Source organism: Natator depressus, chromosome 1, assembly GCF_965152275.1.
Source record: "Natator depressus isolate rNatDep1 chromosome 1, rNatDep2.hap1, whole genome shotgun sequence".
Taxonomy (NCBI): Eukaryota; Metazoa; Chordata; order Testudines; family Cheloniidae; genus Natator; species Natator depressus.
In genome coordinates this window covers 162,451,304-162,470,228 of record NC_134234.1, presented here as the reverse complement: position 1 = coordinate 162,470,228, position 18,925 = coordinate 162,451,304, and the positions used below count along the sequence as shown (strand labels likewise).

The window sequence follows — 18,925 nt, the reverse complement described above, 5'->3', positions numbered from 1 at the left end:
ACTGAAAGCTCACTGAAGTTCACGGAAACACTTCCAATAACTTGAAGCAGTTTTGGTTCAGGGCCCAAGTTTCTTTTTCAACAGCCTGTGTTGTACCTTGTAGCCAAGAATGCAAAAGCCTCACCTGTTCCAGAGATGAGGACAGCCACCTTCATTTTGCTTGTTTGGGTTTTGCCTTGGATATAGTTGTGCAAAAACTGTAACCTATTCGTTTGCAAGGCTTGAAGCAGATTATTGACTTCAACATGGGCAGATTCTTAATGGGGGGGAAAAAAAAGTGTTACATGTAAACAGAGAAATATAGAGGACATAAAAAGGACTTCAGCACCTCTGAAAATTAGACCAATAGCATTTCTTGTTTCTCACCACTTCAAAGCTAACACTCATTTATCAAACACTGTTAAGCATGTGTTATATGTACTGTAACTGGAGTCTTCAGGACTAGCATTTTAACACACCTATGGAGCAAATGCAACAGAGTATCTATGGACTAGATCCTCAGCTAACATCAGTGGAGCTTCACCGATTTACATCAGCTGGGGATCTGGCCCTACTTTCCTCTAGGTAAATGAGAATCCAGTACCTGTGTATCGGGAGACGACTTTCCCAATCAGCCAGGCTTCCTCATGTCTCTGTATGTCTTTCAGAACCTGCTGAGCCAGTTCCTTCTCTACCACCAAGACTGCGCCGATCCCGCAATTAAACGTTCGGGCCATCTCCTCTTCTGAGAGGTTCCCCTCTTTTTGAAGCCAAGAGAAGATTTCAGGTATCTGCCAACTGTGAGCATCTGAAAATGGCTGAAGCTGTAAATTGCTTGTTGAAGTACAAAACAAGTGTTTAATAGCAATGATTGTCTTGATACAAATACTCAAGTTCCTAGAACATCAAGAGCCAGAATTGCTGGACGTGAATTACAAATGCAAAAGTGATTAGACCTGGGGCAGTGATCTCTGCTACGATGCAGAAGAACTGGATTTAATTCCCAGTCCATGTCTCTTACTGCCTCAGTCAGCAGGATCTGGAGTGTTGGAAAACGTGGTTCAGCCCGTGGAATGTAGGAAATGAATTACTCAACTGTGACCCATTAATTAATAATTAGGTAGGGGCTTTGAGGATACTTCAGAAGGTGCTCTTTTAGTCATCCTCTCCTCGGAAGATGACAGCTGCAATGGTAGAGAGGATATAAAATGAGGGAGGGACCATCAAATTCCAACAGACAAGACCCCTTTCCCCCATGGCAAAAACTGATTGGCCCGCAGCAACAGCATTGCTGAACAAGCCAGCATGATGGAGTTAAAAAGGGAGTAGATTTCTTTTTGCCATATGATATTTTAAATGTTATGTCCTGGTTTTCATACATTAGTACTCACTCAGAGTTTAGCATACAGAAGAGGCAAGCTATAAAAATAAAACACAGATCTGATGATTTCAGTCTGCAGAAGAAAGCACAATCTATTATTTGGAACAGGGAACTGGGAGTCATGCGTTCTCTGTTTTATTCTGCACCTGGCACCAACACAATGTGATCCTGAACAAGACACTTAACCTTCCTGTGCCAACAGTTGCTTGCTTGTAAAATGGGAATATCATCATCCCACTGGGGACAGGACTCAGGGCAGGGGGAAGGGTGGGTGAAGAGGGTGCTTAGTCCCTGCCCTTGGGGTTGCTCTGGAGCCTACAGGGTTGGGGCGTGAACAGGCTGGAAATTGCTTCCCCCCTGCAACTCCAGAGCTTAGCTGAGAGGCGGAGAGGCTTCTCTGTGCCAGCGCTTTGCGGGGCTTTGGCACATGCAGGGCTTAGAGGGTCTTGGGCTTTCCTGGGGCACTGGCCCAGCCAGAGGCAGTGGGGGAAGGAAGGAGCCTGCTGGCCAGGCTGTTGATGAGCTGAGCTCTCTGACCAGTGGCTGGGGATCTGGAGGAGCAGCGGGCTGGAGGAGGAGGGGACAAAGGGGAAAAACAGCAAGAGGACAGCGAGAGGGGGAGCACATAAAGGGCCAATGAGTGAACAGCAAAGGCAACATGTAATCAGCCACCGCCTGGGGCCTGCCTGCCTGCACCAGCCACCGCAGCGTGCAGCCAGTGCTGGCAGGAAACCAGATGGGGGGCGGGGCCCTACTGGCCAAGAGCTGGCACACAGCGTGGGTTGCCCTGACGGACCAGTTGGGGGAGCAGCCGACCCTGTGCACAGCATCTTCACCCCACCACCAGTCTTGCACACCCACCCCCATCATCAGCCACTGGACCCCGCCCCCAGGCAGCTAGTGAGCAGGGATCCAGACAGAAGCAGGACCCACCGGGTGGGGGGAGAACAGAAAATACAGGACAGTTTGCCCGTTTTTAAGAAAAAGTTGGGACACCTACAGGAGGGCTTAAATATGGGACTGTCCCTTTAAAAACAGGACAGCTGGTCACCCTACTACAAAAGTACTTTTTTTTGTAGGTATTCTGAGCGAAAGGGAAAATTCAATAAAGATCTAGTAAAAAAATAAACTGTGTTCTAGACGTGCAAACTTAGACTCAAGGAAAGTGTCAGTTTACCTTATACCACACAGATGGGCTTTTCAGGTCCATCCCCACAACTGTGCATTTTTTTATATGGATGTCCATTTTGCTTCCTTACCTAAAACTACACCAAATGATCCTGGGAGAACTCGGGGGATATTTTCCAACAGACCTCCTCCAGTGATGTGGGCGTAGGCCTTAACACGCCCTGAACGAAGGACAGGCAACAGAGTTTTACTGTAGATTTTAGTCGGGGTTAACAATAGCTCCCCTGTGAATGTAAAATGAAACAGACTGATTACAACACAGAAATAAATGTCAATCAAATTAAACCAAGGAAGCCTAAAAATATTCATTTACCCAGATACTGAAAAACAACTGCTATATGATAGAGTAAATGGCCTTGGAAAGAGAAGAATGCTCTGCTCTAACACCTATAGTACACACCAGTGTTATTACCCATCTGCCCCTCCACTTAATTTGTTTCAGAGTATTTAATTTAGAGAAAAGGGAAAGAAGAATATAGTCAAGTAATAGTGGAATCATTAAAAAAAAAAGTTATGTTGGCAAGACAACCATGACGTTTTGTTACACTTCAGGAGAAGAGGTATTCGTATTAGCGATGGTACCTAATGTCTGGTCACCAGAGTCAGCAACTGATGGAGACGTGAAATCTAAAGACGACTTTTCTACAATCTTCCTCACAAGGCTAAACCCGTTGCTGTGAACCCCAGAGGAAGCTATTCCAATGACAACATCCCCCTCAGCAACTCTCTCCAGTTGGGGGAGCATCTGTCCTTGTTCCACGGCACCAACTACAAAGCCAGCGAGGTCGTACTCCCCAGGCAGATACATGCCAGGCATTTCAGCAGTCTCTCCTCCTGCAGGGGACAGGGAAGGAGAAAGAATAGGGGTGAAAGACATTGTGATGAATATACATATGATTCTTAAATGTTTCCAACCAGATGCGAAGGAATACAGCGGTGTAAATAGGCTACATTAAAAAAAAAAAAAAAAAAAGGTATAAAAAAAGACAATGAAAAAAATTAATTAACACCAACATTTGTCACATGGCTGTAGCTCTGGTCATTGGAACTGACAACAGGCAAATTGGAATGTTGTCAAGAAATCCTAATTCCTGCTGGCCAGGGTTAAAATTACTATATACCTACATTTGTTTATACAGATTTTTTTCATCGGGTTTGTTATCTAAGTGCTAATATGGCTTCCATCACAGGAGTATCTGAGCAGAGAGACCACCTCATGAGCATGGAGCCTTAGTGAAAACTAAATCTATTCCTTTATACAGCAAAATATAAATGCTTAGATTAGCACTCTGGAGAATTCCCCTCTGGGGTGTGGCTACGCTACACTAGGAAATGTATCCAAGGACGCTGAATGCATTAAATAATTGACTGTTTCACTTGTCTTCACAATGGTTTAGCATATCCAGACAGCAACACTGTTTGGCAGAACCATGCTGGCACATCCACACATAAAATGCGTTACTAACCTGGTTGGACCAGTACACTCTGAAGTGTCGATCCCACAGAGCCCAGGACTGTTGCTGGGAGCAGAGTTGTTTCAGTAACTTCTAAACACATGGCACTGCATTGTGGGATGGAGTTAGCCAGGCTAACTGAATCATTGCAGCTGCAATGCTTACGGCTTCCTGACCACACTGGAGAGATACCCTTGTAGATTAGCTCAGGTATGACTGAAATGGTGCAAAGGCCTTTTCCTAGGTGTTGCAAAACTTACTTGTACAAAATGGTTGCAAAGTGCATGGCACAGCTGCAGTGCGCGGATGCAAAGGGTCATAGAGCTGTTTAGTCTGTTGTAACTTATTTTTTGCCTAGTATAGACAAGACCCGAGGTATTTAAAAGTAGCCTTCTCATGTAACAAAATGTCTGGAAAAAATAGTGATTTTAACAGGTCTGAAACAGAGACAGTGACAGAATTCTAGCATCCTAATGGCTACTTGACTCATGGTCTCGGATATTTCTGAATATGAGCACACAATGATACATAGTATTCCCATTTAAAACTTAATGATTAATCTCCACCAATTAATTTGTAAGTCTCCAGCTTCCTTTCTAACCTCACTGTCAGTGACTATGTTTGCAGTTATGTACTAACTGTAATGGAAATTAAGCCCTGAATTTTAAACAATTTAGTCAATGCATGTGACAAGTTTTGATATTTAAATAGAAGTGTATTTTAGATGCAGGGTTTGAAGTAAGTAGCCCATTTGTTCATATACTGGTATGAAGTAATGAATTAAGAAAATTTTGATTGGCAATACGTACATTGCCCGTTTTTCACGGACAAAGCTTGTAAAAATACCTGTAAAATGAGAGATCCCCATTAAGAGAAGAGCGAATGACTCTCTTCTTTCCATTTTTCAAAGATTGGGAAAATGGTAACTATCATAATTTTTAAAACATATGTAATGCAAGATGAGCTTATCTGATTTTGCCATCTCTAAGTGGTACATGAGAAGGTTTGTTTTGAAAATGTATTAAGCTTTGCTCCTGTATTTTTACTAGAGAAGATAATTACTTCTAAAAGGAGGAGAAATGTAAAAACAGAAAGAGGGAGCTGAACTTTGCTTTGTAGTTTTCATTCTTCTAAACTGTAAGCTTACATTCTATTACTTTATAACGTTAGGATTCATATTAAATACTTGGATAACACAAGATTCAGCTAACAGAATTTGAAACATTAATGAGTTGAATGACTTTTAAAGGTTATATTTTTGTGAAAGTCACAAGTTAAAATGAACCATTATATGACTTTTATGTAACAGTAGCTTCAATATTGAATAATAGGATATGTACATAATGTACTAATAAAATATGATCACCTAGTGTATAATGACAGTTTGAGGGAAAATGCTTAAACTTACATCTTAACATCTTGGGATAAACTGATTTTGTGAAAATTTGGATACTGCAAACACAGAGTCTTCATCAGAAAACAAACATGCCTCTTCAGCACATTTATAAAGTGACTTGAAATATATAAATAATTCAAATATGTGAACTATTGGCAGGAAGGGCTTTATGGAGCTCATTTTTATGAAGTTAAATGAAGAGACAGGGAAAGAAAATTGTCAAAACATGGATTCCTGACCTACTCGTAGCTTTTGTGAACAAACAGCACCTGCTATGAAGGTGGATGGAGACCCCATTTCATAAAGCATAGGCAGTTAATCAGAGTCTCATCGAGTTTCGATTTATGAGACCTTTCAAAAATGTGGACACAAAACATTAAAAAGCAGTTTAAAAAAGGTGCAGCACACAAATTTTCAAATGCCATACAGGAAGTGAGTGCTCGTACCCAAGAGAGAACATCCTGCCTTTTTACAAGCTTCAGCTATTCCCGCTATGACTGCTTGAGCCACTTCAGTGTCAAGTTTCCCACAGGCAAAATAGTCGAGGAAGAAGAGGGGCTCTGCTCCCTGAGCCAGGACGTCATTGACACACATGGCAACCAAATCTTGGCCAATGGTGTCATGTTTCTTACACATCTGTGCAATCTGTAACAAGACGGAGAGAGACCAGTTTGTAATTTTTGCATGAATTAAAAGCACAAGATCGGAGATGTTTCCCTGACAATGGCAAGGGAAGGCACAAACGTCATGTTGTTCATGTGAATACTTTCTGAAAATCCTCTAAAATTGTCAGTTCCTTCAAATTAGGGCGTATCCTTTCTCTAAGTTGCTCATTTTTGTGGGGAGGGAGATTCTCTATGTTTTTCACAATATGGGTCACATCTTACTAGAGAGGGTCTCATGGACACTTCCCCTGCCATTGGCAACTGTCTAACCTCCCTGTGGCAACTACAGCAATTGCTTATGTGACATTAGAAAAGAATTTCAGAGGTTTCAGCAGTCTTTAGTGCAATGTAGCATCTGAAAACAAGGAAGAAAGACAGTATCATGAGACCATCCAGCTCTCCCCAGACCACCAATAAGTAACACACGGACCACCAGATTTCAAGATGTTAGAGAAGCTTTTTAGGGGAAGAGAATGAAAGATAAATAAAACTGAGAATGACTTGAAAAAAGGTACACTTCACTTCTAGAACACCTCTCATAAAAGGATCTCACAGTGCTTTGTAAACATATGCAAGATAAGCCTCACAGCACCCACCTGGTAGAGAAAGAGATTATCATCATCCCCATTTTTGTAGACTGAAGAAGTTGTGGCAAAGAGTGGTCAATGCCATAATTATCGAGTTTGTGTGTCTAAAGCTTGGAGCCTAAAAATCAATAAATAAGCAGCCTGCTGTACTCTCAGCTCCAAACGTTACAAAAGCATAGCTAAAAATCATGCAATTTTAAAACAAATCAACTTTGGCTGTTTATTTGCCTACTTAGTTTCAATCTTTAGGTTACATTCATGTCACATTTTCAAGCTATACACCATAACCACCAGGGCTAGAATCTTACTGTAAAAATAATTATCAGGATTGATAGTCTCTCATAATCCCTTGCCTCCAGGACCTGGGGCTTTAAGCAAAATACCAAACAGCATGAGACTTGTGATAAAATTGTGAGAGTTGACACTACTGAGACTGATTTCCAAGGCACTAAACAACCATAGCTCCCATGGAAGTTAACAAAGGGTGCCCACGAACCCTTGATATGACCAAATGACATGGCTGGATTTTAGTATGTCAGACGTCAGCTGCAGTGATGGAGTTAGTGTGAAATAGCAGGTATTTCACAACTTCGCTTTTCTGGACCAGGCACAACAAGTACAAGAAACTCTTCCCCTATTTCCTAAGCAAAAGAATAAAAATGACAACAAAGTTCAAAATAGCTCTGATAAAACTGGATCTCTACATTAGTAGTAGTAGTAACAGTAATGCAGTAGCACACAGAATGCCCAATCAAAACTGGGACGCCACTGTGCTGGGCACTGCATAAACACAGAGTAAGAGATGGTCCCACCCTGAAAAATTTACCATCTAAATATGAGACAAGATACAACAGGTGGATTTAACGAACAATAAGAGTAAGAAGAGCAGGGTTCTAAAGAAGAAGAAGTGGGGAGAGCACAGCTTCCTAGTAATTGCCTTTTCCTGGCTTGGGTAAGGAGTGCTCCCACACCGATCCTCCTTAGTTGATGAGGAGAGATTTCCCCCCTCCTGTTTCAATCTACATTAACCACTGGAGAATGGCACTGAGGGACCCCATTAAGATCATGCAATTATACAGAGCAGGTAGATAGTGCATAATGTCATTCTGAGTCAACAGGAAAGTACGTTTTGGTGGCTTTTTTTTTTTTTTTTTAAACTACAGTTTATTTCCACTTTAAAAATAAAAATTAATCTCAACTAAGTTTATTTTTGTTACCACTCTCTATTTCCATCTTTTCCAACTGCCAATGACTTGGACATAGAAAGGGATCCCTTGATTTTAATAATAATAGACATTTATGAGAGCACTGAGATTTGGAATATCATTCATTTACAGCTCAATGTGCTACATTCTTTGTGCACCTGAAACTCCCAACAGGAGTTTTGGGAAACACGGTCACAGTCTTTAAATCTCTGAGCTGGGAGCTCAGCTCCAAAAATTTCTCTGGTGTGAACAAGAAAACCGATGGGCACAGCAAAAACTCCAATTCATGCTGTCCAGCAGTAGTCGTTCTGCTCTGTTGGATACAGATGTTAAAAGACTATGGACCAGATACTCAGCTGGAATAAATTAGTAGAGCTCAATGAATCTGACTTAAGATCTCATCTTACAGAATGTTCATTTTTTTAATTTAATTGGGGTGTACAAAATGCACTCAGAATGAAATGGTCCTATCAACGTGCACAAATACACAACGGCCTTTATATCGTCTTATTGTCTGGCTCTGCGATTGGATACTGTGTCGTAGAGATGGAGGCCCTGATTCAGCAAGGTATTTAAATACGTGCCTAATTTTAAGCATGAGCAGTCCCTGACTTCAATGGGGCTTCTCACCTGCTTAAAACCAGGCATATACTTAGCTGAACAGGGGTCAGAAAGAGGATGCTTTTTGAAAGTATTAATGTGTATTCTTCTGAACACAATAAGCATCCCCCATTAATAATCTCGGCATTGATGTGGACAGGTGTTTTGCTTTTAACCAGGACACTCCTTCCTGCACAGGTGTTTCCAGTTACCTTGAGTTTTGTTCCAACACCATCAGTTCCAGACACCAAGATAGGATCTTTGTAACCAGCTGCTTTCAAGTCAAAGAGACCAGCAAATCCTCCGAGCTCTGCATTGCAGCCTGCCAACCAGAAAAAAAAGACAAGGGAATTAAACTTACACTCCAATGGGATCTTGCCGGATCCTCCACCCACTGAAGAGATTCCTTCTGAAGCTTTAGTCAACAGAAGGGATCACAAGAGTCTCTCTTCCCTTCCCTGGCTCCCCAAAGACCAAGTGCACCTCTACAGCAGTCTCAGCCTCTATTAATAGGCCGATTGGTCCTGATCTAACCCCGATCATTGATTTCAGTTGTAAATTGGGCCCTTAGGGAACAAGGGCTGAGCTCCGGGCATAAATTTTGATCCAATGTGTTAATGCTGTTGATAAAAACGACAAAACAACATGGGTTTTGGGGGGGGAAGGAACGTACCAACTAATACACTATCTAATTTCCAAAGCAATATCTGGAGTATAAATAAAAGCACGGAGAGTATTAAAACACTGCAAAACATACATCTCTAAAATGTATTGAGGTCATCTGGGCTTGACTGTTCACTGCCCTACACCCTGTGTAAACTGCGTACACCTGTGCAAAATATGTGCAAAGTGATTGAAAACCATTACTATTCTGACTGATAACATTTTACATCCCCTTTGCACAGAAAGTCAATGGGACTTAAGCTCTTGAGTCATTTACACACTTTTGCAAACGTTATCCCTGGTGCAAGTGAAAGGTGCTGATCGACAACCTGGTATACTGAAGTCTTCTAACCACTTATGACCCATTCCTACAAATCATCCAAATGTAGAAAACCCACTGAAACTGAGACAACAACAGTGGGCCCTGATCCAGCAAACCATTGATTAAAGCACTTGCTTAACTTTAAATACAGGAGTAGTTCCACAATAGGCCAGTTAAGCATGTGCTTTAATGGCTTCACTGGGTTTAAGCCTTGAAACACAGGGAGTTCCTTACCCTTTTAGGATATATTTTTATAATTACATAAGCCTTGTGATTGCACATTCAATAATTAATGTAGATTATTTGTCCCTTTTTCTACTTAAAAAGCTTTCTGTAAAAGCAGATAAGAAATGGCTGTAACAGTCTGAAGCCCATTCCTCCCTGAAGAAAGTTGCCAACAGGACATTTTTTCCCCACTGAGATGCAGTACCCATTTTATAATGTCTCTACCTACAGTATATTATTACTGTCAAGTACATCTATGTTTGGCTTCCAGCTGTTAAGATTAGCACACATTAAAAAAACTAACAATGAAAGGGGCAAAGCTGGAAAAAACAGAATTAATAATGCAAATTATTCACAGCTTTGGTAAATGTGAAAAAGATATAAAGCTATTTGAAGGTCCTTAGTTAATTTGAAAATTGAAATAAACTATATTAAAAAAAATGGCTGTATTCATTTCAGACCCATATACTTTGTTATACCACCATTAGTGACTTGTTATGGCAAGGCAAGTTTCTGAAACCAGCATGAGGAGGATCTGACCTGATAAGAGTTATCTGAGGAGCACATGGGTGTCTTGTATGCATAACTGAGGTAATTCCATGTATGATGTATGGGGAGCTTTACACTTTCAGTGAAAGGTCACAGGCTTTCAAAACATTTATTGAAGAAAAATGCATCTCTGATACTGTACGCAAACTGATAATATATTTACTTAAAAATATTAGCAGGTGGTGTGATTTTTGCTCATGTATCTTTAAGTTAGGGAATAAACCTCTGTGATGCATGAGCACCTTCAATTCTGTTGAACTCAAGTGGAGATGAGAATGTGCTACACCTCTCAGGTAATACGTTTTACAGGGTCATTTTGACAAGTGAGTCTGTATCTTTAGGGATTTCTGCATTTTGAATCTCTCTTGGGTGTTTGCTCAACCTTGAAATTTTCAAGGCAGGACACACAAACATGAGCATTTGCATCTGACATGTATGGTTGTCAAGAACTGAGTGAACCAGGAATAATGGTACAAATCTGAGCTTACCTGGCCTTGAGGTGGCTGCTGCTAAGGGTTTAATTTTCTGAACCAAGGTATTGCCAGCTGCGATGTCTACCCCACTGTTTTTGTAAGTCAGGCCTCTAAAAGATTGTTAAAAAAAAAGTTTAAAGTAACCAATTACTAATGGCATAAATAGGTTTGCCTTTTAGAGTATTTACTTTCCTACATTACTGTGATGCTGTGATATTTAATTATATAGAACTTGATCCTGGCCTTAGTGAACTCAATGTGAGTTTTCCTAGTAGCATCATCCCTTTCATGTTTGCACAGGACTTTGCTAATATAGCGTACGCTGCAAGCATGATTAGAATAGCACGAAAGAATTCAGCAGTAGTGACACAACATTTACTATACCACAAACTTCAGAACAGCTCAGTAACTCCAAAGATTGATGCACTGCTCTGCTGTTTTGAGGCTAAGCTCATGCACTTGGCTGAAGATAGGAACCAGGAGTACTGTGCTGTGTGATATATGAACACTCCTAGCCATCATAAGGACAGCATCAGAGACCAGAACATAAGCCAACTGGCTACGTACCAAGATACAATTCGCACAAAGAGGACATTCAAAGGAGGGACAAGGGGCTTGGTTCTGCAGACACTGGTCCATTGGCTTCAATTAGATTACTCACATGCTAAAAATTAAGCATCCGCTTAATCATCTTTGATGGATCAGGCAAGCATGCTCAGTGGCTTGCAGCAAGCTCAAAATAGCATCCCATACATGGGCCAGCACTGCTCTGTGAGAACATATCCTTCAACTTCAATTTAAGATTAGTCCTTTCTTAATCACTCTGGTGGTAGCAGCATAAAACATAGTGCATCTTTTTTTTTTTTTTTAATTAATAAGCAAGCTTCCTTTTAAAAAAACGTCTAGCACAAGATTGCTTAAAGAATGCACATTTTTAAAGGCCCAATATATTAAATATACACATACATACATGTGTGTGTGCGCGCGCGCACACACGCACACACACACTGTAAAAGGCACCCAATGAATATTTGGTTATAACTTGTACCCCAATTCAGGTAATGCATAACTGTATACACATTGGAATATACAGGTTATTAACTGGGATATAAATTATTACCCCCATATTCACAGGAAGGACGTTTTATTTTTGGGATGGTCATTGTAGTTGCTTTCAATGCTCAGTTGTAGCAAATGTATTTGACTCAGATTGAGCAATCTGAATTCTTACATGGTCATGGGTATGGATGAGATGGCCTAATAGATATTTTAGCTCTCTAATTTTTGTGATTCAGTATTCGGTTTATTCTCAAGGTGAAGCCTGATACTGGTTGAGGAACAGAGATCTGTCAGAATGACTGCCCTCTTCCCACAGAGTCTTATTAAGAAAAACTCCCTACAAACAGCTGCATACACACACATTTCTGTTCAAACATACAAAGGGAGAAACACTAAGCATTTTCAGCTCCTAAATATATGCTGGGTTTTGTTTTTGTTTTTCTTAAAAAGAGTATTTTATTTTCAGAAAATGCTCTGATTGCATTATAGCAGTGGTGGGCCGCAGGTTGCCCACCCCTGCATTATAGAGTGAAATATTACTGCCCAAGGATTGATCCTGCTAGGTGCTGTGCGCCTTCCCTGAGCTGCCCCCTCAGGAGCAGAGGCCTCCCAGCACCTTGCAGAATAAGTTCCTAGAGACTACTGCTGCACTTTATGGCCCAATCTTTGGTCCTTGTGACCTGTGCTCAACACAGGAGCCAAGGTGGGGCAAAGGCAGTTTTGCATCACCTATTTGTTCTCCCAGTACTTGGGACTGTCTGGCATCAGTCTGGCCTCCAATACACATTAAAGCAGTCTCAGGGCCACATGAACTTATACTAGCTCCCAAAGGGCTGACACATGAGCCGGGGATCATAAAAGCATAGAGGAATTCCAGCCATGCTCCCTCTCTCTCCATGCCCCCTAAGTTCAGTGCTTTACAGGGTCAGGCTCCTAGTGTCTGTTCAAATACACTGGTTTCTCGTGTAATATGAAGATTTGATTATAATAGTTTACTACAGCATTTTCACCAGTTATATGCTTTCACATAATTAAACAAATTCTCCAATGGTGTCCTGTACTCTCAGGAGAAAGAAGACTAAATACAAGCACTGTTTCACACTTAATTTATTTATTGATTATACATAGATGGCTTTACAATATACTAATCAAACAGTACACTAGTAGCAAAATAGAGACTCTTACTAACACAGCCTCTCATACTTTGCATAATGGTCTATTACCAAAAGTTATTATGGCTGTTAATGAACTGGGGAAGAGGCAGATGGAGAAAAAAATGCTCCGTATCTGGTAACATCAGTTAACAAGTTTGCAAGAGGTTCTTGACTACATCAAAAGGCAACCAAGAGACACTGCTCAAAAGAAAAACACACACAAAAAACCCCACCTTCCCAGGATTAATAAACCTATGTCTCGCAGAACTATTTCAAAACAAGTTACAAATTATAAACGGGCTGTTAGTCGAAACCCAATAAAGCAGGAGTTCCAAAGCTTCTTGCTCCTTTTACACACATTTTAATAACCCTAAAAATGAATCCAATAAAACAATCCACTAACATTTCTCCCATGAACAGAAGAGAGGACTCTAATGTTAGACTAATGGGAAAGATGAATTTAGTGCAGGAGAAAGTTACTGTTGTAAGAGCCTTGGAAACTGAAGTCCTCCATAAACAGAACAGGCATAGTACAGACAGCAGCAGTGCAAGGTACCTTAGACTTGCTTGTTAGTGTGGTTTACCCCAGACCTGGAAGAATCAGCTCTAGGTTGAGAGAGTAATTCAGTTTCCAAACCCAGTCAGTTGCTGCCGTCTCTTGCTGAGATCACTACAGAAATGCCAGCTGGAAATTGCTACCTGCATCTGGGTACATCAGAAGCTAGCTGGAGACACCAAGTTAGGTGATCTTTTGAGTTACTGATATCTTTTGATCAATTCAGGTAGCACTAATAACAATCAATTTCAGGCAGTGCCTTCAGATATATACCTGGAATTGCTGAGGAAAGCTATAGCCCGATAACCAATGTCCTTTCTGTAAATGGCACCCTTGAAGTGTATGGCTGCTACTCCTTTGTTGGCTTCTTCCAGTGCTGACATCAGATCCTTCTTGATAGCCGTTACCGTAAGGACTCTTCCACCATTAGTCACTACTTTGCCATCCTTTATTGCCGTGCCTGCATGGAACACCTCCAGCCCTAGTTCTTTAGCCTCAGAAAATCCTGTAATATTTTACAATATAAATATAAAACATCAGTCAGTCACTTCAAATACTTTGATCTATAACTAATTATTAATTATTTGTATTTCAGTAGTCCCTAGGAACCGCAATCAAAGATCAAGATTGATTGGTTATGTGGGCCTGCACACTCTGGTAACTAAATACATATAAAGAAGCTAAATCCTGTGGACAGACAAATGTGTTAGCTAAATGCCCTGGGACGTGGAAGGAGGCACTTAGCTGAGACATCTGCTTACAGATTTAATTTTTAGTTGTATTTTGCATTACTCTACTCTTAGTTATGACTGTGAGTGACCAAAATAGATCAGCATGTCGCTCGGTTGGTACACCCCGCCGCGGAGTGTCGGGGCACGTGTGGTCCAAAAAAAGGGAAAAGGCTGTACCACAGCCAGTTAGTTATACTAATGACCTTTACTAGGGCCATGTTAAGTTTGGTTTCTAGAGGTTGGCATCAATAGGGCAGCCCTTCTAGTCAGGGCAGCATGGCGTAATGGCCAGAGTCAGCAAACAGCCAGTCAGTTCCACTTGGGGCAGTGTGGCCCAATGGCCAGAGTCAGCAAACAGCCCTTCTACGCAGGGCAGTGTGGCCTAATGGCCAGAGTCAGCATAGCAGCCCACCTCTGAGAGACTGCATGGCCTGTTGGTGGAGTGCGGCGCCGCTCAGGGGGGCATGGCACTCCGGGTAATGGGACTTGGGACCTCCCTGCCCCTCCGAGTCCCAGGGCAGGGCCCTGTCGGTGGTGGGAGTGCTCACCACCGAGTCAGCGGGGATCCTCCTGAAACATGCTGACTGGTTCCCTGGTTCGTTCACCGTCAAAAAGTTTATGTTCCCTGGGCTGCTTCTTATCCTTTCCCCCTCGTCAGAGCTCCCCTGTTCCTCTGGGGTCCTCAAATGGCCAGGCTCCCACCGGTGCAGCCCCTTCTCAGGGCTTGTTGGGCAGCCTAGAGTCTGTCTGGCACTCTGCAAGCCCAGGCCCCACAGTCAGGGCCTGTAGCAACTCCCTGGAAAGAGCTCGCAGCCTGCGTCCTTCCCCTCCAGCAGCCTGCCTAGACTGAACTGGGCTGCTACCTTTTATATGCTGGGGCCGGTGCAGGGTAGGTATGCCCTGTCACACAGCACCAAAACAACAACGGGCAGTGATGAATTTAGTACATCCTCAAGTTTCACAGCACTTCAACAACATATTCCATATTTAAGAAACATAGGAGGACCAGAAAAAGAGGATGTTGTGAGTGGGAAATGCTGCAATTTTGGACACAATGCTTATAGTATGAGAGTAAACTCTCAGTTTTCCTCCCCAGTCTGAACTTTATATGAAAGGAAAGACATTTTATTTGACTAATGAAAGCTAAAAATCTAACTTGGGGGGCAGAAGGAGTGGAGGGGGGTGTTAAAATTCAGTTGTCTGTTGCTGATGCAGAGTCATAAATTGTGTAGTTTCCAAAACTCTGTATTACATAGATTAATCTGCGCAAGGCATACAGGGGAAAACTTCTTGCATAGTTACTCCTGATGTCTTTACCTGTTATTTCCAAGCCCTTGGCATAGTTTCCTGGATAACCTTCACAAGCCATGACCACAGTCATGGCTGCACTGTCTTCAGACCAAACAGGCATGGAGCTAGACAGCTCTCTCTTGATCGTCGCTTGTATAACTTCATACAAATCACTCTTCAATAGTGGAAGAATTACCTACAAAAATGTAGACAAGTTAAAGAGACACTAAGGTTGAATTAAGTCCCAAATTTAGACTTTTTAAGAACATTGTGTTTTTTATAAAACACAGTTACTTTTTCTGTAACTGGTGTTCTTCGAGATGTGTTGCTCATGTCCATTCAACTTAGATGTGTGTGCTTGCCACATGCATCGGTGCCGGAAGTTTTTCCCTCAGCAGTATCTGTAGGGATCCAGCTCTGGTCCCCCCTGGAGTGGCGCCCGTATGCTGTGGTATATAGGTTGCCGGCAGTTCCCCCCACCCTCAGTTGGATGCCAGTCACTCTGCCTGGAGACTGATCTGGAGTGGGGTCTTAGGGACCCGTGGTGCTCGGATCCGTGACAGCTTGGAACCAGCGATCTAGGTCTCACACTTGACGAGTGGTGCTGGGATGAGGAGTGGGACCAGGAGTTGGAATGGGCCTGGTGTCGGGAAGTGCCTGCATGCGGTGATGCCCTCTTAAGGGATCAGCAACGGTTTGAGGAATGTTGACATTGATCCCTCGACGGGTCCCTGGAGCAGTACCGTGGTCTCTGAGATACTGGGTGCTGGGACCGGTACTCCTGCCGGGGGGCGCATGCCTCCAAAGGTCTGCGCCCAGTGGCTAGCGAGCTGTGCCTCAATCCTTTCTGCCCGTGCCCAAGGTCTGAGGACCGAATGGGGCTGGGCTGCGTCTGCCTTTCGTGGTCAGATGCGTGGCAGCTACAGCAGGGCAAGTGCTGGCGGGCCGTTCCCTGCGACGGGGAACGATGCCACTGAGATGGGGACCGAAGCAGTCCAAATGCAAGTTTACCCCATGACCGGGGAACCGCAGGAGCCGGTGTGGGCAGCATCGAGAGGGACATGATCTCCTGCGTTGCCTGCAGGGCCTTCGGCGTGGATGGCACCCGGAGCTGATGGAGGCCTCTGTCACTATCCGGGGTAGCTGGTGGGGAGCGGGTTGGGCTACATCGCTCCACAGGAGCTTGGGCCTGAGATCCCAACGTGGGCGAAGAGTTGCCTGGCATGGGACCTTGCTCACACCCAGTCTTATCCTTTCCCTTGCGGGAGGTTGGAGACCGGCCTCGCACCGCCTTCTTGGTCGGAGCCACGGATGGGGACTGGTGCTGGCCAGTGGACGGTCCTGGTGGGGCGCTGCATACCGAGGTCACGGTAGTCGGTGCTGAGTCAGAATGCTGCTCCAGTGCTGGGGTGAGGGCTGACTCCATAAGGAGCGCTCTTAAACGAATATCCCGCTCCTTCTTAGTTCTTGGCTTGAAGGACTTGCAAATTTTGCACTTCTCATGAACGTGTCCTTCGCCCAAGCAATGCAGACAACTGCTGTGTGGACCCCTAATGGGCATGGGCCTCTTGCAGCGATCACAAGGCTTAAAGCCTGGGGACCGGGGCATAGTCCCATTTGGGACCTATGAAGTCTCTAACTATAGCTAAGGGATTTATAAATGCTAACAGAAAACTATACACACTATAATACAAGATTCATAGATTCAGACTTGAAGGTCAGAAGGGACCATTATGATGATCTAGTCTGACCTCCTGCACAATGCAGGCCACAGAATCTCACCCACCCACTCCTGCGATAAACCTCTCACCTATGTCTGAGTTACTGAAGTCCTCAAATCATGGTTTGAAGACTTCAAGGTCCAGAGAATCCTCCAGCAAGTGACCCATGCCCCATGCTGCAGAGGAAGGCGAAAACCCCCCAGTCTGCCCTGGAGGAAAATTCCTTCCTGACCCCAAATATGGCAAATCAGCTGAACCCTGAGCATGTGGGCAAGATTCACCAGCCAGACACCCAGGAAAGAATTCTCTGTAGTAACTCAGATCCCATCCCATCACAGGCCATTGGGCCTATTTACCATGAATAGTTAGCGATCAACGAATTGCCAAAATCATGTTATCCCATCATACCATCTCCTCCATAAACTTATCGAGCTTAATCTTGAAGCCAGATAGGTCTTTTGCCCCCACTGCTTCCCTTGGAAGGCTGTTCCAGATCTTTACTCCTCTGATGGTTAGAAACCTTTGTCTAATTTCAAGTCTAAACTTCTCGATGGCCGGTTTATCTCCATTTGTTCTTGTGTCCACATTGGTACTGAGCTTAAATAATTCCTCTCCCTCCCTGATATTTATCCCTCTGATATATTTAGAGAGAGCAATCATACCTCCCCTCAACCTTCTTTTGTTTAGGCTAAACAAGCCAAGCTCCTTGAGTCTCCTTTCATAAGACAAGTTTTCCATTCCTTGGATCATCCTAGTAGCCCTTCTCTGTACCTGTTCCAGTTTGAATTCATCCTTCTTAAACATGGGAGACCAGAACTGCACACAGTATTCCAGGTGAGGTCTCACCAGTGCCTTGTATAAGGGTACTAACACCTCCTTATCTCTACCGGCAATAGCTCGCCTGATGCATCCCAAGACTGCATTAGCTTTTTTCTTGGCCATATCACATTGGCGGCTCATAGTCATCCTGTGGTCAACCAATACTCCAAGGTCTTCCTCCTCCTCCGTTACCTCCAATTGATGTGTCCCCAGTTTATAATTAAATTTCTTTTTTATTAATCCCTAAATGCATGACCGTACACTTCTCATTATTAAATTTCATCCTATTACTCCAGTTTACAAGATCATCCAGATCCTTCTGTATGATATCCCGGTCCTTCTCTAAATTGGCAATACCTCCCAGCTTTGTATCATCCGCAAACTTTATTAGCACACTCCCATTTTTTGTGCCAAGGTCAGTAATAAAAAGATTAAATAAGATTGGTCCCAAAACCGATCCCTGAGGAACTCCACTGGTAGCCTCCCTCCAGCCTGACAGTTCCCCTCTCAGTAGGGCCCGTTGTAGTCTCCCCTTTAACCAATTCCTTATCCACCTTTCAATTTTCATATTGATCCCCATCTTTTCCAATTTAACTAATAATTCCCCATGTGGCACCATATCAAACGCCTTACTGAAATCTAGGTAAATTAGATCCACTGCGTTTCCTTTGTCGAAAAAATCTGTTACTTTCTCAAAGAAGGAGATCAGGTTGGTTTGGCACAATCTACCTTTTGTAAAACCATGTTGTATTTTGTCCCATTTACCATTGACCTCAATGTCCTTTGCTACTTTCTCCTTCAAAATTTTTTTCCAAGACCGTGCATACTACAGATATCAAACTAAAAGGCCTGTAGTTACCTGGATTACTTTTTTTCCCTTTCTTAAAAATAGGAGCTATGTTAGCAAT

At 43.0% G+C, this 18,925-nt stretch overlaps 1 protein-coding gene across 1 annotated transcript in view; it reads right to left on the bottom strand.

The window, feature by feature from the left end:
• LOC141997948 (trifunctional purine biosynthetic protein adenosine-3) overlaps positions 1-18,925 on the bottom strand; it is a 61,035-nt gene that overhangs the window by 19,474 nt on the left and 22,636 nt on the right. Inside the window, exons 10-18 of the mRNA XM_074970524.1 lie at positions 15,505-15,673; positions 13,730-13,961; positions 10,703-10,797; positions 8,668-8,777; positions 5,845-6,043; positions 3,131-3,382; positions 2,620-2,772; positions 584-787; positions 125-256 (exon numbers count right to left, since the gene is read on the bottom strand). Of these exons, the coding sequence (XP_074826625.1) occupies positions 125-256; positions 584-787; positions 2,620-2,772; positions 3,131-3,382; positions 5,845-6,043; positions 8,668-8,777; positions 10,703-10,797; positions 13,730-13,961; positions 15,505-15,673 (1,546 nt within the window). The remainder of the gene's footprint in view (positions 1-124; positions 257-583; positions 788-2,619; positions 2,773-3,130; positions 3,383-5,844; positions 6,044-8,667; positions 8,778-10,702; positions 10,798-13,729; positions 13,962-15,504; positions 15,674-18,925) is intronic.